Genomic DNA, 24,206 nt, shown 5'->3' with positions numbered 1-24,206 from the left:
ATAGCCAGAAGCATGCACAAAAAACAAAAGAGCCATCCACAAGTCAGTAGGCATCTACAAAAGCCATGGCAGAACACTGAACGCCAACACTAGAGTCCCAAAGGATAACAGGGTTCTGGGGGAGGTACTGATTCAGACAGCTTCTCTGGGTCTGAGGCTGACCCAGCAAGGACTGTAAAGTAAAAGGCTGTTTCAGGATGGGAAAGCTAAGGGTCCATACAGCTTGACACAGGACACAATGCAACAATTCTCAGTTGAATTTGCTGACTTTTCTATACTTTCATGAGACTTAGCAGTGATGATTTGATCACTTCCTATGGCCAAAGCAATGCAGACCAGTGTTTTGTCAAAATAAAATCTATGCATACTTTTCAAGACTGTGATCTGACAGAATTTTTGTCTGTAGTAATTTGCTGTGTATTATATGTGTGATATAAGGAAATCTTTCTTCTTGCTGTTACATATAAGGTTTCAACAAGTGCATCTCAAACTTCTTAGACATGTTAATTGATGACTGTACATAACAAAAGCCAATTTATTAGCAAGCAGTCACTACTGATAAAAACTACAAATTGTGTATAAGTGTACAGAGACTGATCAATCAGCATTGCTATATGCTACTTATGGTATTGGAAACAAAACCTGATACTCTCATTAGTTATAACTTTCAATCTTTGTGGATTTCTCTTGTTCTATTCTTTCTGGGGGAATCTTCAGAAAAAAAAATGGTTGAAACAGAAAATGTAAATCAAAAATACTGTACAGAACTACTGCCCTTACCAGGCACTGACTAGAACAAACGGCATAATGACAGAACTTCAACATGTCATATCCCAAAGGTTGTATATATATATCATATATTGTATATCTTAGAACAATTTTCTTCTAATTTGGACAATAGTTTGAATATTTTTTCTCATGTTGCTGAAATTAGGAAGTATTAAAGAGCCAGTGGTCGGACCACATTAAATTTTGAGTGAGAGTAATTTTCAGTTTAGTCTGTCCATTAGTACCGTTGTGAAAACCTTAATAAACATTCTATTAAATTTTTAGTTAAAAAAAAAAATGTTACCAGAGGAATGGAGTGAAAGGCTGACTCTTAACATCAGATTCCTGAGGATTCAAATCACATCAAAATTATGAAAAGAAAGTAGATCTTCCTAAGCTTAGATGTAATCTAGAGCTTAGAGTCAAGGCAGACAAAAATCTTAACAGCTTTCTCTCCAGAACCCAGATTTATTCTATATACATCATTAAACTGACTTCCTGTTACTTCAAAAATTAAATATTACAAAAAAAAAAAGTAGTCAACCACATAACGTGATTGACAACCAGGACCAAAGACAAGTAAGTGAGATGATGTGAATCATAAAAAGCACGAAGAAAATAATGTTACTCATCATAATAATTTTCTAGTGTTCAAATGTAGAGAATTTTCTGACCCACAATTCTCTACTTCACATTTTCTTTTTCAGAAGTTAGTCTTAAAACAACTTTAAACTTTTTCAATATGAAAAGCAGAGATTATACCACCTTCTGAGGTCTCTACCCTCACATTGCAGTCCTCTGCCATAACTAAATCCACTGCTCCACTGATAATAACCTCACCTCCTTAACTTCCCAAGTAGCAGTGTTATTTAAGGGGATAAAGTGAGTGGATATCCACCAGGTATTGACTATTACAATATGAAGACACTGTAGTAACCAGATGGTAGGTCATACATAAGGCATAGCCCTGTCACTTGACTGAAGTATGAAAAATTGAAAAAGGAAGATAGCAACCATGACTTAAAGCTGTATTTCTACATCCATTCACCATCCCAGAACCTGCAATTCCTTTAGCTCTGTAAACCTAGGTGAAGTTCTACCTCAAAATTATTTGTAGTGAATCCCTGATAATTAAGGACATACCAGATCTTTACATGACAGTCAACCTACTCAAAATATGGTGGTATGGTTGACAATTGTGGTGGGATAATTTTGGCTTTTAAAATTTCATTTGGAAACTTAAAAAAACCTTAATGGTGGCCATAGGATTCAGCAGTAAACCTAGCACAGAAGAATTATGCAGCTAGGAGTCAACAAGTGGAAGCTGGATTTGTCTAAATTGACTTGTGGATTGCATTCACCACCACCACCTCCCCACCCTCCCCAGATCCTGATCTGGGAGGCTAGAATTTATACTGACAAGCTGCAATGCTCCTCAGTGATACCTCTTCTCTAAACTGCATGCCTCAAGGTATCTATAAAGCAAGAATAGAAACGTATTGAGAAAAATGATGTGGTCTCTGCAGAAAGCCCTGCAGAGCTAGGCTAAAGAAGTCATCTGTCTTACCAAATGGGAAGACACCTACTACTACCACCAGTAATCCAACATCTTAACAATTCTCGGGTGAAGTTCAAGCATGTTCATTTTGGTGGAAAGCAAATGGTCTGAAGAAGAAGGCACAGTGTCCTGAGGTCAGCAACAAGATCTGCAGGCTTGCAAAGGAATTCTTTCAGTTCTGAGAGTCCTGGCTGAGAGCTCTTTACAATAGAAACAGATTCAGTCAGTATCTCTCAGGCTCACACTACTGAACTAGGGTTAGTATCAGTGATCAGAGTAGCTTCATTATTTCTCTCCAACACCTTCACACAAGATCACAGTATAAGCCATGGCCTGATGAAGTGGAGCTGCAGCAAGACCAAAACAGTGAAGAGGATGATTCCAATCAAAATCATCTGGAAAGGTAGATGCCTCATAGTAGTTGTTTCTTTCATGTTTTCAGTATAACTTCTCTCTTGTGAGGATGGTGAGCATTTGGTGTTGCACTAACTAGTAGCAATAATAATAAACGAGCAGTTCAATTTTTCTGGGAGTGCTTGACAGAGCGCTCTTATCTTAACATCCTAGAGTAGAAGCAATAGTCATACCTTTTACAGGACACAGAAGTGGGAAAAAGAAATAGCCTCAAATTTTGGGGAATCAAACCACAACAAATTCCCAGAACTGACTGAACATAATATACAAATATTAGTGTAAACCTTCTGACGTTCCTGCATGATAGGCATCTTGCTGTGGATGTGACCATGCAGTTGGAGAATATGAGATATAACCATTAAAACAAGGTTTTGCAGAAGTCAGTGACAGAATCGGAACTGAATTTAGGAAGAGCCATTCAGTCCCACATTTCTTATACTTTAGGATTCTGCTTGGACTGAGATACCTACATGTTAAATCCATGCAGTCTTTAATTCCTGCAGGTCTCTGGAAGACTCAATTTTACTTGCAAAAGACATGAACACTAGTTTCTTTGGAATACATTATGAATGATTTACATTTACTTTCTGTTAATTTCAAAGCTGACTTCAACAAGATTTTCTTGCTGATAGTGTTCTTTTGTTTCCACACATCAGACTGAAGAAATAATACTGAAGCTGAAGAACAAAGGCATCAAGAATAAAACATCAGCTATGTTTGGAGGCAAAACACAACATTTAGGTAAGATGTGACACTATATGGTAGATTTTAAATAGTATAAAAGTGCTATAAAAAGTAGTATAAAACAGAATGTGAAAACAAATATTATACTAATGATTTCCATATAGAGCAGCTATTCAAGACACCAAATTGTCAAGATTTGGTTAAATGCTATTGCATTTCAAATCACACTTGCTTAACAGCCAACTCAAAACTGTGTATTTATGAATCTAATTTATGATGTTAAATTACAATTACCCAAAATGTTTTGAACAACCCCCAAAACCCCTCTAATTAAAGTACTTGCTTTTTTTTTTTTTTAATAATAAAACACTTTTCTTTAGAGGCTCTGCTTTCATCTGGAAGTTTAGGCAAATACATATTTTATTCAGATTCTCTGCTCAGTGAATATGCAATGATTACCATGCCATGGTGGCATGTTTTTTTCTGTGCCAGTACTATATAACTAATGAAGATTGTCATGAAAAACAAGCTGTCTATGGGAGTGGGGCCTGTGCTCCCAGAACGCTGTTTGTGAAGTTTTTATCTTTATTGTTTCTGCTTTGTTATACAGTATTTGACAAAGTCATTTTTAACTAAGTAATAAGCAGAGGAAATTTTATGAAACCTTCCATGAAAAGTCTTACTTCCCCCTCCAAATCTCATCAATCATAGGCTCATAGAATCATTGAATCATTAAGATTGTAAAAGACCTCCAAGATCATCTGATCCAGCCATCACCCTACCACCAATGTCACCCACTAAGCCGTGTCCCTAAGCACCACGTTCAACCTTTACTTGAACACCCCCAGGGACGGTGACTCCACCACCTCCCTGGGCAACCTGCCCCAGTGCCTGACTGCTCTTTCTGAGAAGAAATGTCTCCTCATTTCCAACCTGAGCCTCCCCTGACACAACTTGAGACCATTCTCTCTAGTCCTATCTCTGGTTATCCGTGAGAAGAGGCCGACCCCCAGCTCCCCACACCTTCCTTTCAGGTAGTTGCAGAGAGCAATGAGGTCTCCCCTGAGCCTCCTCTTCTCCAGACTAAACAACCCCAGTGCTCTCAGCCACTCCTCAGAGGACTTGTGTTCCAGGCCCTTCGCCAGCTTCGTAGCCCTTCTCTGGACATGCTCCAGGGCCTCGATGTCCTTCTTGTAGTGAGGGGCCCAAAGCTGAACACAATACTCGAGGGGCAGCCTCGCCAGAGCCAAGTATAGTGGGACAATCACTTACCTAGTCCTGCTGGACACACTTCATGATCCAAGCCAGGATGCCGTTGGCCTTCTTGGCCACCTGAGCACACTGCCGGTTTGTACTCAGCCAACTATCCACCAATATTCGCAGGTCCTGCTTTAGTAGTAATAGGGGAATCACAGAGCATCATTTACCTACAGTCTTTCCTCACTCAACACTAGTCAAAGATGGGTGGAATGACTACCATAGAAAAGCCTCCAACTAATGCTGCAGACTGCAGACTAGAGCAAATCTGAGCACACTGCCAAGTGGTGTGCAATTAAATGAAATAAAACAGCATAGAAAAGCTTTTTTTCCCCCCTTCCCTTAAAAATCCTGTAAACACTAGGCACTTCTCCTATCAAAGCACAGACTTTCCATGCCTGGTTAAGCTGAGTTACTGCTGAGATGATGGGACTTAACCATCCCTTTTCCTCAGAACCAACACCTCACAGGGGCAGTAAGCATCACCATTTTCATTTATACTTCACAACAAAATAAAATGATAAACAAACTTTAAATTATATGTTTTTTCCTATTAAGAACAGAAAGAAAGGTATTGAAAGAAATAAATCTTGGAATGTTTTGACATTTTCAGGGAGCTATTTTTATTAAAGAATTGTAGGTACACAACAAAAAGAAGTGTTCAGTTTCTCAATGCACAAAGAAAGTGGGCTGGCTGATCTCTCTGGCATAAATCAGAAACAGAATCACCTAAAATAATGGCATTACACCAGTATAAAAACTAGCAAAAGCCAAGTTCAAAGAGTACTACAGAGGACTCTGCTTTTCCTACAATAGAGAAAAAACTATTATTCAAAAAGAAAAAAAAAAGACTTTTTTTTCCCCCCCTCAGGTATCTTACACTGGAAAAAGAAAGACAGACAGACAGATAGAAAAGAAAGAAAAGAAAGAAAAGAAAGAAAAGAAAGAAAAGAAAGAAAAGAAAGAAAAGAAAGAAAAGAAAGAAAAGAAAGAAAAGAAAGAAAAGAAAGAAAAGAAAGAAAAGAAAGAAAAGAAAGAAAAGAAAGAAAAGAAAGAAAAGAAAGAAGGAAAGAAAAAGAAAACTAAGACTTTGCATCTCTTTTAAACATCCAGGCAACAAACTGAAGGTAGGTATTTCATTAGTATTGTCTGGACATGTGCAGAAGTATTATTATCTTAGTAAGATCTTACCAGACTGTATTTTTAAAAGCTTTTATTGATTTGTTATTCTAATAGTTTTCTATATGTAACCCTCTCCTACGTTCACGGTAACACATTAATAGGAAACAGCTAATAACTTCATCCATTTTTCATTCTTTTAATACCTAAATCCATAGCACTGGTAAATAAAACTGGTTTGTAGACTTACAGTCAAAATTAGGAAACATTAAACTGACTTCAGCACACCAGCAGGCCGTCACAGTCAATTCAGTTATGACTAACTGCTAGCACATTGTTTTATGAAGCTATGGTTCTACTTCTATGATTCTATGGTCCTTGAGTTAGAGGAAAGATAATAAAATAACATAAAAAACTTCGTATCTGGCTTTGTTCAAGTTCAGAGTTAACTTCGTGGAGGGTAGCTTTGTCTCAAGCAAGGAGGCTTGGATGGCGATTAATTTAAACAGATAATTGGCTTATACTCCCTATCAACACTTATGCTCACCAAAAGGAGCACTGTTGTGATTGTGTATATGGTGTAGGAAAAGCATCTCAGACACAGCTAGGTTATTCTAGCTTGTAGGAAAAGGAGGTGCTTTCAATGTTGCTGCACAAACCCAGGTGCTACTTCCTGGCCCCACCAAGTCCGCATTTTTTAAGGTTTGCAAAGCTGCCTCATTTGACTTTCTGCGGAACTATTTCTGGAGTTCAGAATTATTAACTATTTCAGCAGCCTTTATAGGCAACTCCCTGGTCTGACTCCAAACATGGTTGCAGTCACAAAGCTGTCAGAACACAACCTAGCGTTCTGGCGTTTTTTTTTTTCACCTTTCCCCCAGTGTATTTAAAAAGCTGTCTCCAGGGTTAAATCGAGATATTAACTGATTGAGTTTACAGTTTACAGCATAATACTAATTATGGCATGCCTGTTGTGTCATCACCATTGATTCATTAATTGAGGTAAAGATTACCTAAGGCAAATATACTAAATAGATCTTCTCTTTATTACTTACTACTAGTTAGGCAGGACAGCATCCATTTTGTTGCCACAGCTTTTACTTAAGGTGAAAATCAAAACAGAGCTCAAAAAAAATCTGAACAGGCTATGCATGCTGGGTGTGAACAACTGCTGAGCAACAGCAAGAGTTTCTTCTAATATGGACGTGTTTATGCAACACAGATGCCTAACTACTGAAGATGTGTGGAGACACACCAACTTGCTTCTGGAGATCCACAAATTAATTTTTAACATGGTGACTCTGGTATTCAGGATGTCTAGCTGCAGAAATTTACCCTGGTGAGAATTAAAGAGAATATTCTGTGTGAACTCAATTCCCTTTCTAGCTCAGGAACTCACAGTGGTTGCCAATGCTTTTTGTTTTCAAAAGCAAATCTTTATACACTACATGGCTCAACACTGGAGCTAGAAAGTGCTGCTCATTTTTGGAGACAGACAATGAATAGGAAAGTTAAAACTTCAGCCTATTTTTTTCATTAAAAAAGTGTTTTTACTCAAGTTCATTTACGTTTGCATTTTCAATTGTATAAAAACTACCACTGCTTTTCTTCCATGTTTTCACTAACAAAATGGTCACATGAAAATATTTTTTATCTGTAATACTGTAATAAACACCTTTTGAATTACTGTTAGTTAGCTACTTCCAGTATCACTACTTATTAGAACACTATGCTGCACAAACACATTGAAGCACATTCTTTTGATACCTGTTGCTTCTTGGAGACTCAGGTATGTCAGACCACTAAGAAATGCTACTGAGTATTTTAGTCTTCTTGAAACAACCAGAACAGATTTAATGAAATAAATGACATAGAGTCCTTGTTCAAAGTGAAAAAATACACAGAGCTACACATTACTTCCTTAGATGGCCAGATGACTCAAATTAACAGTAGTAATTATCAAGCACAAATATCTATGAAAACTATGAATATTAAAAATAATGGTAATTGAAATAAACACACAAAAGGGAAGATGATTATATATATTAAAACGTATTTTATATATATATAATATGTCAAATATATATATGTGTTTGTGTATCAATTATATATATATGTAATATCTATGTCAATATATATACGTCCATTATATATATGTCAAGTCAATGAAAGCTGTTAGGTTTTTGGACATTTTAGAAATATTTTGCATGGGACAAGGTAACTACATAACTAAATACAGCATCCAGCAGGTATCTTACCTTGTAATGGCTAACAATATCAAATCATCAGCATAACACATAGTTTTAAGCATTTAAAAAATATTTCTGAAAAAATAAATCACAATTATCTTTGCAAATGGATCTTAAGAATTAAAGAAAAATAATCTTACCTATAAATGGTATGGGGAACATACACTTCTCTAATTGGGAATTCCAAAATCTCTTTGTGAGGACGACTACGGTTTTCTGGAAATGGCTTCACTGGTAGTAATTCTGGTGTCAGGCAATAGCCGAGGTTTTCTGGAGCTGGGGAGATCTCCAGTTTAAGTGTTCCTTTAAAGAAATCATATTTCAGCAAAAAAAAAAAATAATCAAAAATAACTAAAGCATAGAAATAAGCAGAAGTAAGAACTGGATCTTTGGTTTGAGGCCTACATAAGAATAAAAAACATGCATGTAGAAGGATACACAGCGAGCTGAAAAAAGGTGCTGTCTAGCAGAGTTCTGTCGCTGTCTATGAAGATTCTGCTTTGATTAATATCTGCCAAAGTAGACACCACCCAACAGGAACGACACACTTGCTGTGTGGTCAGCAATTAAATGATTACTACTGATAACATTGACACAAAAATTAACCAGGCCTTCAATTTAAGTTTTGGTAAGTGAAAACTTTTGGGGGAACACAGACTTGTCATTTCTGGCTGTCAGCTAAAAAGGCAAAAGAAGCTTTGCACTCAGTTCGTGTTTTCTGAGGTTCCTCTACAATCCAGAAGAGTTCAAGCCATAATTTATGTAAAAAGTGAAAATCAGCTGGTCAGGTGTTTAAGTGTAGCTAAACTCTATCTTCACATCTCTACTTTGTTAGCTAACACTGACCCAAATACAAGATGAAATATGTACACATTTTAATCTCCTTCTGTAAAATATGACCCATTAAAAAAAACTGCAAGGAAAATCTCCTTTGAAAGCACTGTGTTCAAACAGCTTGAATAATAATAAAAGGCATCCAGTAAATACACTGTAAATTAGGGAGGAAAGCAAATCACTGGAGAGTATCAAGCTAAATATGAATCTTCATACCCACTCATGTGGACCTGAGGAACCCAGAGAGTTCCACAACAGTATGTTATAGAGTTTAAAAAAAAAAAAAAAGTTTATTATATTTTGGGGTTGGAGTTGATAGAGCAATTTAGAGGAGAAAAGTACGTATATTCTATTCCACCCAAAATGGATTATGTACCTGGTAAAGTCTTAATTCTTCTCTGCAAGGAAGATGATCTTTTGAAATCAGCTAAAAATTTGAACAGATCTTCATCACTAAGCCTGTCACCTTCCTACATGAGAAAGACAAAAATCAGTATTCTTATAACAATACGCCATGACACTGAGAAAAGTTTCTGAGTGAAACATAACCTTGAGGCATCCAAAGCAGGTGGGTCGCTGCCAACTCAACAGCAATTATCCTCTGTACCCCCACTAACATCACTGGGTAATTTTTCCCAACACAGCTCACATGACACATATGAAATATATCTTAGGCAATCAGAAATAAAGAGCATCTTGTACCTGTTTAAAGAAGGTGCTGAGTGTCAGAGAGATTGTTTTGAAGTTTGATGATGGATAATTGTCCTCGGAGCTGAGACTTCTCTCAGAAAGTCTTCTCGCCTGTAGCAGTGTTGCCTTCTTGTCACTAGTTGATCCTTTCCCTTCAAAGGGAAATTAAATAAAATACCAGCTTGCTTTGTATTGCTCCTCTACAAAGACTATAAGGATACACTAAAAATTCACGAGTTCCTGGTAACGTCAGAGGACAGAGAACAGTACCTACTACCTTTTGCCTGTATTTCCCACTACTCGTATTTCAGACTATGCGACATAATGGAATGCCAGGACACACCTAGTGTGACATTATTTCTGCTGCAACGCACAAGCTTATTTAAATTTTTATTTAATGGGTTTTATAACCCCCTTTGGTCAATGTTGGGTGCAGCTTAAAAATATCACTTGTACACTCCAGAAACTAAGTATTTTGATTCCTACGTATTGCAGATGAACTCCATACAGTAAAGACACTTTCTCTACTACAAAGCTAGTGTTCAACCAAAATTGAGTCTAAAACATGGAAGAATATTTAGAGTACATAAAAATACATAAGCAGAGATGAAATAGTGAGAATATTAAATTGTATTTGAAGGCTGAGAAGGTGTGAACTTGAATCTGTCAGTCATTCTTGAGGCCAGAGTGAATGACATTGTTTCCTATGGTCAAAACCACCTAAGAGTTGCTTTGTGTTAGTTAGAAAACTTAGATGACTACCATTTAAACCTTCAGTCTCAGGTATTTCTCGTTCAAGTGTGGAAACATTGAAGAAATTAGTTAGGCTTATGGGAATCCAGGCGAACGGCATTCTGTATTTCCCCAGCCGCTGACAGAAGGATTCAGCTTGTGCTTTCAGTTTTTCAATCTTTTCTTTTGTCTAAGACAACGAAAATAATGAATGTGTTAAAAGCAATCAGTTAGTTTAACTCAGTAATGAGAAAAAAAAAAAAAGAAATTTACAGTTCAGTAAATTGCACTCTTATCTCTTGTGTTTTCTTGTTACGTTACTGCCAGGATCATAGCTGTTTTAATTTGTAATTCACTTCCCATTTCTTTTTAACAAGTTCATTTTTATTATCAAAAATGAGTATGCAGATCTTCTTGCAGTGACCCTTATGTCCATCATGAGCAAGCACAATAAAATGTTAGCAGGTTTAGTTCCTTCAACAGATACACAAACAATATTCTACTGAAGGTGATATCTAAAAGGTGAGAGATGTGGTGGGATTCTAGGAAACACTATCAGTCTGCTCCACGGAGGTAAACGACCATGCATTCCCTGAATAAAGCTCATGCTATCTAGTGATGTCAGCAACGAACTGGTCATGCACACGCCATAACAGGTTGGTTGTCTATCCAAATTAACAGCTTGTCCCTGAGGTATAAATATTTGTGCAAAATCCATTTTGCATTGCCATCTTTTTTTTTGTAAATCCCTAGCTGCTTTGTGGCTCAAGACTTTGGAATCAGTACAGATTTTCAAAGTGGTCAGGAAGCAAAAAGTCTTCTTTGTGTCTTGTCTTCTCCTGACTTCTTCATGTCAATCAAAGACACCAAATTGCTTGTCCCATGGATGCACCAACTGACTTCCTCCCCATTGTTCTGTGGATTCTGTCCAATTCCATGTGTGTGCATTTTTTGATCTAAACATTCTTCATGGTTGTTGACTTACCTTGCCAGCTTCACTTTCTTTAAGAACCATGTAGGGTTCTGCACAGTCTCCAATTTCTCCTTGCTGAAGTACTTTTTCTATCTACAAAAAGCAATAAAATAAGACACTCAGAAAGGAAAAATGTCACCATAATTAACACATTGCTTCTCTAGCAATATGAAAGAACCAGCCTAAATTTACAATACACAACTCTTAAAGCAGTCTTTATGGACTAATGTACAATGAAACTTCTCCCAGTTTTCCATCTGTTTAGTTATAAAGCAGAAAACCTGTATGTGACAACACTGTCCATCAAGTATGACTGAGTTTTCACTGAAATCAAGAAAATTAACGCATTCCAAATGAAACGGTTCAGGCTAACTTAGTTTCAGAATTAAATATACAAAAAAATGCAAAGTGTTCTAAACCAAAGGCCCTTCTTCCTCTCACCCCCCCAATATTATTCAAAAATTAAAAATGACTTATTTCACTTTACTTTTAATTTTCTTAACAAAGAGAGAGGAAACTCTACCTACTAGAACTAGAACACAGAGTATTGATATAACTTCTTAGCTTGGGAGTGAGATATACCTACATCTGTATGATTAAAAATTATCAGAATACCTCCTCTCAGCTATTGGAAACTTATGTTTGTTAACTATTTGTCAACTCCACAAACTCAGACAATAGGCACGGCTGGGAACAGGAAGCATGTTGTTGAGGTAGCACTGTAACATACCTTTATTACTAGGTATATATCCGATGAGGGATAAGTGACAGAAAACACTGCTGATCTTGCCTGAGTAGACGGGTCAATGGAGGGTGTATGAGAACGCAAGAATCCTCTTAATGAATCAGGGTTCAGGTCACAATGAAAATTTTCAGAGATCTTGAAAAGAAAAAAGACTTATAATGTATTGCAAAGTAAAAATGCATTGAATTTTGTTTTAATAAGTCAAAAGAAGTAACTTGAACTACAGAATAAACAATTGCAAATGTGATAGTTTGAATAAAAAGAAACCTGGATCAGGCTGCACACGTGCAAAAGTTGTGTACTTTTTGTAAGTTATTCTAAATAGCTTTTAGAGTTAAAAGATATAAATAAGAGATAAAATCCAAGCCAATTGAAAAAACAGAAACAGAAGACAAGATAAACGTCCTAGAATTTTCAATCAATAATGAAATTAATCTGAAAAAAGTAAATGAATGAACAATTATTATTCCATTCCTTTTTTAAGCTGTAGTGTACACTTACTTTTTTTCTTTCTTTTATATCATAGAGAGCTATGCATGCAAACAAAGGTTCAATCTCTATATCAAACCTGTTAAGGAAAGACACATAGTACACTCATTAATATTTTACTCCTAAGACTCTGCATAACAAAAAAAAAAAGGGCGGATATATTTTCACTGGTATTTCCATTAGGAAGTGAGGAAAAATATTTAGTTCCAGAGTTTGGCTCTCCCAAAATTTGGAGGATTTTTTTTTTTTTAATAGTGCCTTTCATTAGATGATTTCAAGAGGAAAAAAAACAAAAAGGAGTAAATTGCTGTCAATATTTTCTAAATTGGTCCGAAAGCTGGTCTCAGATATCAGTTAAAATGATTGTACCATTCTTGATTTTTTTTCTATTTATCAAGTCCACTAGCATGCACAGAGACCAATCTAGTTTTACTCATAATATATAACTGGCATCATCTCCAAATCCTTTTCACCATGACAATATAAAGACTTCTGTAAATATGGATAGAAACAGTTTTCTGCCAAAATTACACATGGCAAGAACAAGCAAGCATGTAAATGCTTGTTGAACAGGAAACATGCAGTGTAACAGGTCTGTAGCAATACAATCAGATAAATTAAGAAACTGTAAATGAGAGCTGTAACTGAGGCCTTCCAGAGAAGGATACTTACTTCAGAGACTGCAGCTTTACCAAAATCCTGTTACCCAGGTGTTCCTTTGGGCGATCTGGCACTGGTCGTATCTCCACTGCATCTTCCTATCATTAAACAGTTATTCTATTCATATACTGTTAAAGTAATTGTAAATTTGCATGCTTACATAACAGTTTTATATGATGTAACTTGGCTGCTGCTACCAAACAATGTTCCCTCACTCAGCAACCATTTCACCTCTTCAGCCAGAAAGAAAATTGATATATATTCCCAAAATTGATATATATTCCCAAATATCTACACTACTGACTGTCATCTGGTGTGTTTCCCAGGCATGTGTTGCTTGTTCTGACACAAATATTTTAACAGAATGTGGCTTGATCCACACTAAACGAGGGTAGCAAGGCCTTAGGCAACACCATGAGTCTGGTACAACCACCTGAATGCACATACAAAATACTTTGTGGAGCCCATGGTGGTGTCCCTTCACCCAAGCTAGACACACAAAAGCAGAAGAGGCAGAGATCCAGGCCAGGAGCCCCATGTTTCAATGTGGAGCAGGCATCCATCAACACTCCGAGAATGCCCCCCCCAGCAAAGCACAGCTTGTGCACGGGAAGTCCTCCGAGCTCACCTCGTCCACGGATGGGTAGAGGGCGAGGAGCTCAGCGTGCCTGTTGGTTCGCCGGGCTTCCTCGTTCTGCCTCTCAAACTCCTCGGCGCTGACGTGCCGCAGCAGGTTCTCCAGGCGGGGATCGGGCTGCAGGCTGCGCAGGTCGAAGTCGCAGGAGGCCGGGGCAGTTCTGGAGGTGTCCTCGTGGAGCGTGGGCACATGTCTGGGCCCCGTCTGCTGGAAAATGAAGGCACAGCAAAACCTCTTACAGCCCACTGCGGTGTGGACGTCATGAGGTTTCTCTTGCCTATCTTTCAGAGGCTGCCTTAATTTCACATCTGCCAGGAGGCCCAACAAGTGGGAGATGATGGCAAGTACTGTCCTCCACTTTGTGCCTCTCCACGTGCAGGGGAACAAAGAAAAGGGTTGTTCACCTCCCATTTTCAAGGTGGACATTGCTGAAGTCAAAGCAGAGCAAGGTGAGGTGGTGAGCCATTGTAATTCTTCAGGTCTCCGAGCCTGACTATATCCATGTTGAGAACAAACAGGCCGGGGGACCTCCAACAGCACATAGCCCACTTTGTTGCTCACACTTCCCTGATCAGGGGGGTGGCAGCGGGAGTTACACAGCCACACCAGCCCGTGCACTGATACCTCCATGCTCTACAAGCAATGGTTACAGAAACTCCTCATAAAGACAAGCCAACTGCTACAGAGATCCCAGTATGCTGCACCTTGGCTTCTTCTGAGGGAAGCTACTATATTTGATAACTTTTTCTAGAGAAAATAAAAGATACCTGAAAACTTGCTTCACCAGAGTCCAAAGTTTCTGATTCAAATGTTTGCTTCTGAAGACGCTTGTGAAAATCTTTTCGGGATCCCTTATTTTTCAGATTACAAGTATCTGAATTCCCTTGGTTCCTTTCAGAGAGAAACCCAAGTAAGTCAGGATGAAGCAAAAAAGGAATTAAAGGAAAACAAAACAGAAAAATAAAAACTAAAAATTAAGTAATTAAGCAAATTAAGTGTATAAAACTATTTATTCTTTTCGAACAATCTGCTAAATTCTGTGGTAGCCTTTTTGGAATTAGTCTCCTTAGTTACAGTATCTTGCTCTGTTCATTTTCCTTTCCATAGCACTTACAAAGCAACATCTAAATATCTCAGTACTTTCATAAAGATGTCACAATACGTAATTATTGATCAGGGAGACACCTTTTATTATATTTTGAGACTAACTGAATTATATCATCTGATGTGTATTAATTTTAATTGTTTTTGAATTTTAATCATTTACCAGTTCAGTGCAAATGAAAACTGAAGTCATAAAAGAGACAACCCCATCTGTCCTTGGTTATGACCTTGTTTTGGAACTGCATTAATCATCCAGAATGAAAGACAGGAATTTAATACAAGTTTGTTTTGAGACACCTTAGCATCCATAAGAGGTTTTGTTGATTTATTTTTAACTACCTCTAGTGTCATTCCAATGATGAATACAGAGATTTGCTTACCTGAGATCACACTTTCCCTCTGAGGCACAAGCTACACTAAAGATGCCCTTCCCATAAAGCATTCCTGGAAATTTATTTTACTTATTTTTAAAAGGATGGTAGCAATTAAAACTCACCAGGAGGCAAACTCTGTTTTTAACAGACATGTCACATTAATGGCTGAATTCTAAAAGCAGGACAAGGAAAAGAAATAAAGGACAACTGAAGGGAGAAACCAACATGCACAGGAACTCACCTCACCTTGGCCTATACCAAAATAATTGTGGTGCTTTCAGACTGATAGCCAAATAAACTCCACCACACTGCTCTTTCCATCGCCCCTCCTCAAAGGAAGGAGTGCAGAAAATATGATGAGGAAAACAAAAACAAACAAAAACAACCCAAATCCTCACTAGCTGAGATAAAGATAATTAAACTAAATGATATTTAGTCACGTCCTGGGAAGCAGGGCCTCAACACATGTAGCAGTTGTTTGGGAGGACAGACATAATGACAGCCCACCCCCGCCCCTTCTTCCCCTTTCCCAGCTTTTATTGCTGAGTGTGACTCCACAAGATAAGGAATATCCCTTTGGTTGGTTTAGGTCAGCTGCCCTGGTGATGTCCCCTTCTCACCCCTTGCCCACTCCCTGCTAGCTCTGGGAGGTTTGTAGGGAGTCTGGGTGCTGTGCCTGCACTGCTCAGCAGTAGGCACAACACTGGTGTGATACCAGTGCTGTTCTAGCTACAGGTGCAGAGCACAGCACTGCATGGGCTGCTGCAGGGAAAGTTAAGGCAGTACAGACATAGTACAACCACAAAGACCCCTCAGCTGCACCTAGCCCCTATTGCACATGTCCCCCTGCTCAGAGGCATGAGGACTAGGAGACCTCCTCAGTCTTTGCTCCTTGTGCCACCCACCAAACTTTTTTCGCTCTGCTGCCTTTAACTTTCCCATCCAGGAATGGATGAAAGCCACACACACATTTCTATCACCCACAGCTCTCCAGACCATAAGTTCATCTCCCTGTCCTACAAATCTTTATCTCTCAAGTTGACAACCACATCCTTTTCAGACTTTCTCAATACAGTGGAAAACTTCCTATGAGTACTTTCTCCTCCCTTAACTTCTTTGCCTCCTCCTCATACCTGTTTTCAGAATAGTGCCCCAGCATACCATGAGACTCCCAATAGCAGCCACTGGTTTTCCCAACAGTGGAGCATCGTTTATGCTACCTTTTTCTTTGCAATTTTAATTGCTTACTTTGTTAGCCCTCAAAGGTCAGCTCTTTGGGAGGGCTCAGACTTAATAAAGCGTCTGAATTCAAATTTGCCTCACTTGAAACAGTGAGACAATAAAACACCCCAAAAGTCTTTTCATGCATGTGTATCTCTCTGGCTCCATTCACATTTTTGCATGCACCCATAAGAGCAAAAATAGCCATGTGCTATTTATTGTTTGCTGCATGTACTTGACTGCTCAGTTCCTATTTGTGTGCAGAGACAATGCTGCCTCTTTACAGTGCACTCAGAGCTGTGCTGTGTGAAAGCATGAGCACTGTGCTCTGCACAGTGTACGTAGTGAGCCTGCAAAACCCGCCAGCTTCTTTCTGGTGACTCATTGTGGATCACTTCTGAGAACTGAACCAATTTCATAAGCACCCCTGGAGGAAGTCTCCTCACAGCTCTCGGAAGCTGCTTCCTCCCCGCACAGGTGGCAAAACTGAACCATGCAAATCCTTTATGGCCGGGGGGAGATGATCCACAATGCATGGTTGCTGACATACCCCCACATCAGTAAAACCAGTAGCTGGGTGACTGGGCACAGCACAATGACAGCAAATATGCTGGCCTGCCCAGTGCCACATTGCTCCTCAGGAAGAGGGCATGAGCACACGAGGAGGTGAACAGGAAATGCTGCAGAAAACTGGAGCCCCAGAAAGGTCTTTCTGAGGAACTGAACAGGAGGGTCTGCTGGGGAAGGCAGAGAGCTCCACTCACACACTGCATCCCCAAGAATCTGGGTTTGGGCTCCCCTGCACAGCAAGCATGTGCTGAAAGTTCCCTTCACATGTAATATGTGAAATTGAATGAAACGAAATAAAAATGGATAAGAGAAGAAAAAAAGGAGAGGAGGACAGGACAGGACACGACAGGGACAAGGATGGGACAGGACATAAAATAAAATAAAATAAAATAAAATAAAATAAAATAAAATAAAATAAAATAAAATAAAATAAAATAAAATAAACTGTAATGCATAGATCCAGTTCTCTGTGTTGAATTACACTGACCCCAAATGCAGAAATCCTTCACCGGATTCTATGTAAAATAGTTTTCTTGGATGTATCGGTAACAATCCAATGAATACTGCCAATCTCTGCCAGGAAAGCCCATAATACTCTTTTTTTTTTTTTTTTTTTTTGTTCTAGGACTACACTTCCTTTTCACACACCATTAGAAATCAAATCATGTAGAATTTTCAGGGCATGTAGAGGAAAGAGATGATCCACACATATTTATCCCTGTTCTCATTCCTTTTAGTGTTATAAAATAGTAAGTTAGCATAAATCAAAATTAGTGTGGCCTGGTTATTTTAGCAACAAATGTAATAAAAATGGGAAATGCACTTTCCCTGCACTGTCAATTGTACAGTGTACAGTTTTGACCTTTCGTAAAATGATAGCATTTTCAGTGCAGGGGCATGTTCTGGTAGCATCTGAAAATTTAGCCATGAGCAGAAATCTGTCTTGTTTCTGCTTAAGGTGATTCTTTAAATCTCCTGTTTTCTGACAAGAAATTCACAAAGTTTTGGAAGCTGTGGATCTTCAGGAAATCTACAGCATTTGCAAAACATAATCACAAAAACTGTATATAGAATCATAGAATACCCTGATTTGGAAGGGACCCACAAGGATCATTAGGTCCAACTCCTGGCTCCACACAAGACCACCCAACAGTCTGACCACATGTCTGAGAGCATTATCCAAATGCTTCTTGAACTCCAACAGGCCCGGTGCCATGACACTGCCCTGGGGAGCCTGTCCCAGTGCCCGACCCCCCTCTGGGTGCAGAACCTTTCCCTAACACCCAGCCTGACCCTCCCCTGTCCCAGCTCCATGCCGTTCCCTCGGGTCCTGTCGCTGTCCCCAGAGAGCAGAGCTCAGCGCCTGCCCCTCCGCTCCCCTCGTGAGGGAGCTGCAGGCCGCCATGAGGCCTCCCCTCAGCCTGCTCTGCTCTGGGCTGAGCAAACCAAGGGGCCTCAGCTGCTCCTCGTACATCTTGCCCTCTAGTCCCTCCACTATCTTCATAGTGCTCCATTGGATGCTCACTAATAGTTTTATGTACTTTTTGTATTGTGGTGCCCCAAACTGTACAAAATAAATAGTGTACAATAGTAATCAAAGAGCCTGAAAGGACTGAAGACTAGACAGCTAACAGCTGTATATTAAAAGCCTGGTATGAATGGGTAGAGTGAAAACTGACAAAACTCAAACTGCAATAGTCCTTACATAAATGCACAAAACTTAAAAAGAAAAAAAAAAAAAAGAAAAGAAAAAAAAGATTTTTCAAGCATCATATAAAAGGAGAAAAAGAAGGGATAAGAGGTCACGATGAAAGATCAACTACTCACCACATAAACACTGAGTAGACACCGAAGCTATTACAGTAGGAGAAGAGATTAAAAAAGCTTGGCTTGTTTAGCCCATCAGTTTAAAAGCTGGGGTAGGATATGATTGCTGTCCCTCAGTGTGCAAAGAGGCTAAAGAGTAAGGAGAGAAGAAACAGCATTGGCCTAAGAAGAAGTGGCACACATGGCTATGAAAATGTTTAGGCCGGGACCTGGAAAATGACTGCAACTTTTAGATGAGTAAAGTTTTAGGACAACCGTGGTAACAGCTACTACTACTTACTACTAAGATACTGCATTAAAATGGAGGTGAATCAGATTAGAAAGGTATTAGGTAACCTGAAAGCAAGGGATTGACCTGACACCCACTTGGACCACACGGTTGAGGAATAAAATTGGAATATATTTGAATTGGTTCATTTGTAATTTGTTCATGAATTTATGACATGGAAATTTTAACTACCAGGCATTCAAGAACTAAGCTTTGTTTCTCTGAAGATAATATTCCACCAAGTATGTTATAGTTGCCAATTAATTGACTCCTGAGAATGCAAGGAAGCACAATGAATGTATCCTGAATTAATCCTGATTTAGATAAATCATCATTATAGACACTTGATGTGAATTACTTCCTGATTAATTCCTAGAGAACCTGAATATAAGAAGCAGGTACAAAATTATTTAGCCCATCGGCTCAAACAAAACAGTAGAGCAAAACTACTGAGAAGTCAGTTCTGGTCTTCAGTCACTGATTCAAATTATTTTTTAAAATTACTAATAACATACATCTTCTCTCTGTTAAATAGGACACAAAATGTTTTCTACTTCGTTTACTTGTAGGTAGCTTACTTTCTATTCACAATCAGCCAGTCCCGGAGATACGTCTGAACACAATCTCTGACATGTGAATCCAGTTCAACCCTGTGGAAAAAGCAACACATGGTAAATATTTTAGTAACTAGGTCATGCCTTAAGGACAGAGAAATTTATCTAAACATGCTGTTCAGATAAAGGCCTCACTATTAGTTCTCTCCTGTATGTTTATTTATTGCTAAGCTATTGTTTGAGGTTTAAGGAATATGTGTACTGTATGAGTACCCTTATGCAGGTTTTGGTTGCTGTGTTTATAAATTAACAAACATACATTTAACAGAGATAACCACTTGCCAGGAATATAAGACTGGTGTTGCTATAAAGTACTGCAAAATAAAATAAAGTGTACCAGGTATCCATCTTTGTGTTTTTCCAATAGAGATACTTTTCCAGAGGCCTCAGCTCCTGTACTCTTGCAAATACATAGTCTCTTTGTAAGACTTTGGTATAACTTTCTTTCTCACAGAAATGGAGAAAATTCCAGAAATGGACCCTAAGCATTTAATCAGACAGCTCAAAAAAACTGTGAGATATGAAAATACTTTACAATTTTATGATTCTGAAATGTCTCATCTAATGTAGAAAGTTGTCAGCGCTGCCTGAGAGGCTGGATACTTATTGGCACTGAAACATTATAAGCTATAGTCAATGTTAGTGATGATGAACGTGCTATCATGATGTTGTAGCACAATTACCCTACCCCTATTCTGAAGAACGTTAGTGACCTGTACCAAAATCGATTGTTAGCACTTTCCACCCAGTGCTCAAATAGATTTGCAGCCCAGGCTGGGTAACATCTGATCGGGGTTGAGATCACCTCATGGCACGAGTGGGCTGAGGCAGCACGTGGTGACTTCCTGCATCAGAAGGACATGCTTTTGTCAGCAGCCAGCACATTAACCTCATCTGGTTGGTGTGTCTGCTTCCTGCTTTCAGCACAGGAAGATACCAAAAGCTGCATTGCCTGCACGCAGATTTCCAGTGTATGCCCTTCCCAAGCGATCACCTCCCTAACATGCCATGCATCCTTGACCAGGATTTTGCATGTGGTGTTAATATCCATAGTGGCAGCGTAAATGGCTAAGCAAGGAGCTGTTGTATAAAAACGTCTGCTGGATACAAATTTGTTGCTACTGTCTCCCCAAGCTATGCCACAGATACCTTTAAGTATATTTTAATACCACCGTGGTGGAAAAAGTTAACTGCTGTTTTAAATAACAGTTATACTGGGAGACGGTGCTGCAAATGTGTGTGTGTATGGGAATCATTTTGTCTTTTAAAATCACATTGAATAACTACTTGAGCTGTTAATAACAATAAACTTAATTTCACTTACTCACTTGTTGTGAATAACTTAAGTTAAAACATAACTTAAACACATAAACTTAAGTTGGATATTTTTTTACTATTTTCATCCTGTCTCCCTGTCTTATTAGTAGTGTATTTATATACTGAATGTGAACTTCAAGCATCAAAATATTGTCTTTTGATATCCGTTCTCTTTCCCCAGCTACAAGAAAACAAGAGTTCATAAGAAAGACTGGAACATTTTATATGAGTGACTTCATGTGCAACTTTAAGTCAAAAATCACATTTTGTGCAAATTTTACAAAATCTCATGGGATCTGTATGATTCAAAGAGCTCTCAGGATCTGCATGATTAGTGTGACACCTTCTCTACCACCTTTGCTCTTTTGAACTTCCTGAGAATTACATTAGGCCAGGAAGGAATATGCAGGCTGAGAACCCACCTAGGGGGACTGAGCTAGTCCACAGACAGTGAAAATCACCTAAATTGTCATTCCCACTTAGCCTCATCACATTTGGTGTGCTGAGCAGAAAGCACTGAAGGCATACTGTTGTTGTATAGGGCTCTAATTCATACAGCTAGCTGATATAAATTAGGACAGGCTGTTACATCTCATGCAGGAGCAGAGGGGGATGCAGGTCTGCCCTGAGACAGGACACCATAAGCTAAGCCTGTTCATGCCTTCAGCACTCAGGTTCAGCACAGCAGAGAACATAGACCATGTTCATATGGTTATATCGTGAATACACTGGAAGGAGCCAAGCTGCATCCCAAACACTCCTACACAGTTAGCCATCTTTGCAAACACAACAGTTTGGGGCTAAACTGGTGCTGACTGGTTTATCTGGCTCTTGCTGCTTGCAAACCTTGCTACACCTTTGTGGTTCTACTCAACAGTAACATTTATGGCCAAACAATCCTTGGTGAGTATTTTGCATACAGTGCATAGGACTCTCCTAAACCACACTAGAAAATTCTCCAAGGCAGTGCTTTTCCTCATTCTGAAAAATTCTTTTGCTCATATCTTCCTTGTTTATCAAACCACTGTAAGTATTTCCAGGATAGATAATTACCAGTATCAACTCATGCTAACTATTATAATTTAAAAACCATTGAAAATAGTGGAAAGCTTCCTAATTATTTCAATAATATATACTTGGGCCCAGAATTGACTTCTACACTAGAAATTGATATTTTTTTTCTTCCCCCAAACCTTCTGAATATTAAACAAAGAAGATACTGAGAAAAAGATGCTTAGTGATCTAGTCAATGCCATGTAACACGTAGCTGGTGGGAAAGAAAAAAAAGGAAAAAAGGCTTGGTCCTATGGTTGTTACATGATCAAAATCAACCTCCACCTCCAAGAGTCACAGCTACAGAATTGTTTTTCATACTACCCTCCTGCCCTTCTTCCCTCTTTGTCCTGGTCTACCCCTACCTCCCATCTGCAGCTACCAGCCAGAGCAGAAAGTTGTCTAAGTTCTTGCATAACTTTAACTGTGCCAACAGGCCTAACAGAATCAATGACAAAGTTCAGATGTTTAAAGCTAAGCAAGTACATGAGGGCTGGATGGATAGCAGAGTGAGGTGTCTGGACCAATATCTTTATGCTCAAAACTATTTTTAAACATGCAGCATTTCAGAGAGAGAAAAAGTCTCCTTACCCATCTTCTGGCATAGAAGGTTGTAAAGTCCTGCACTCTTTGGGTGTAAAGACAACATCCAAGTCATCTTCAGGAAAATCACCAAGTTCATGTGCCAGTTCTGAGTCCAAGTTGTTCAGCTGCATCATTAGGAAGCCTTCAAAATCTAGTGGGTCTACTGCGTCATAAAAGGAGGGCTAAAGAAAGAAAGAAATAACTTTGTTTTAGTAACAGAGGTATTTATAATAGTGTAACTTAGGCTTCCTTATTTAATTCTTGTCATTGTCCCATTTTTATTAAAAATAAGGAAGAGCTATCTAGCCTAATGTACTGTGCCATTGCACTGAATGCAGGGAAAAGTTGCTAACAAAACATGTAGCTGTAAAAGAAATGATGAAACAAAGAAAGAAAAGTTTTAATGTAAAACAAAAACAAAAACAAAGAAAAAAACCAAATTTGCACCTATTTTCCTTTTTAAGCTTTCACAGATGCTGGTAGGAGTAGTGCTGTCTGAAGTACATTCTGGATTCCCTCAGATGTACTCTGCTGGATCCCTGTGAAGCACACCCAGTCCCTCTTGTCCAGTCTATGGCGTTCATCAGAGTGATAGAAAAAGCATCAGAAAGTAGGAAACAAGGGCAAGGCAACCAACATGACAGTGGCCAGCTGGCAGGGAGCTGCCAATGGGCTCTGAACCATGTGTGAGAAAGGCACTAGCAATAACAAGGCTAAGGCAGTAAGTCTGGTAGGTTACACTGAGCTAAGTGCCAGCACCATGGCTGCCATCGTGAAGATGCCTCTCAACTGGGGTGTTGTGCCTGAAGGGTACTGGCTATTAGAAATGCTATGTGCTTACAGCTCCAAAGTTGAGGGCAAGATTTACCCAAAATAGGAAGAAATTATTTTCCATCTCTGAATGTTGTTGGTTTTAAATTGTTTGGGATTTTAGTTTTACTTGTTTTAATTTTATTGGATTTTTCAACAGTTAGTACAATAACTATACAACATATTACATGGAACTACTAAAGTAATTATTACAAACCTTAGGTAACCACCATTTCTATGGCATGTGGCATTGCACCTCGATAGAGAACAGAAGTATTTGATTTTATTTTATCAGCCATTCTTACACAGAACATTCAATCCACAACAAAGTTCAAAAAGTGCAAGCTCTGCCACTCGTACATGCTGTGAAACTGTCTGGCTCTTTTTATTTGGTTTGTCTCAAAAACAGAAGCAGTAAATGTAGTTTGATATCATATCTAAAATTGTTACACATAAATGTAACTTCATATATTACTTTTAATGTATTTTTCCATTTGTAGATAAAAATGACATTTATTTTCACTTTCTATATGGTCAATAAAAATAGATTGTATATGTGTAGAAAATAAAATATCTGTCTAGTTGTGTGCAGAGACCAGCATCTCATATTGTTGACTGTCTTGACAAGTAACTAAGAGTTCTAAAAAGTACAGA

The 24,206-nt window shown here is 38.6% G+C and overlaps 1 protein-coding gene across 5 annotated transcripts in view; it reads right to left on the bottom strand.

The window, feature by feature from the left end:
* DOCK8 (dedicator of cytokinesis 8) overlaps positions 1–24,206 on the bottom strand; it is a 95,484-nt gene that overhangs the window by 51,410 nt on the left and 19,868 nt on the right. For 3 of the 5 annotated variants that reach the window (XM_048051710.2, XM_048051708.2, XM_048051711.2), the window contains 12 exons: positions 22,749–22,924; positions 19,752–19,823; positions 14,577–14,700; positions 13,801–14,016; positions 13,185–13,270; positions 12,525–12,591; positions 12,009–12,158; positions 11,291–11,371; positions 10,336–10,495; positions 9,586–9,725; positions 9,260–9,353; positions 8,190–8,352 (listed from right to left, as the gene is read on the bottom strand). In XM_048051710.2, coding sequence (XP_047907667.1) covers positions 8,190–8,352; positions 9,260–9,353; positions 9,586–9,725; positions 10,336–10,495; positions 11,291–11,371; positions 12,009–12,158; positions 12,525–12,591; positions 13,185–13,270; positions 13,801–14,016; positions 14,577–14,700; positions 19,752–19,823; positions 22,749–22,924 — 1,529 coding nt within the window. The remainder of the gene's footprint in view (positions 1–8,189; positions 8,353–9,259; positions 9,354–9,585; positions 9,726–10,335; positions 10,496–11,290; positions 11,372–12,008; positions 12,159–12,524; positions 12,592–13,184; positions 13,271–13,800; positions 14,017–14,576; positions 14,701–19,751; positions 19,824–22,748; positions 22,925–24,206) is intronic. The other 2 variants (XM_048051712.2, XM_048051709.2) reach the window with 1 other exon arrangement.

This window comes from Anser cygnoides, chromosome Z (genome assembly GCF_040182565.1).
Source record: "Anser cygnoides isolate HZ-2024a breed goose chromosome Z, Taihu_goose_T2T_genome, whole genome shotgun sequence".
NCBI classification, from domain to species: domain Eukaryota; kingdom Metazoa; phylum Chordata; class Aves; order Anseriformes; family Anatidae; genus Anser; species Anser cygnoides.
The sequence above is the reverse complement of the archived record's forward strand: the minus strand, read 5'-3'. Positions and strand labels throughout refer to the sequence as shown.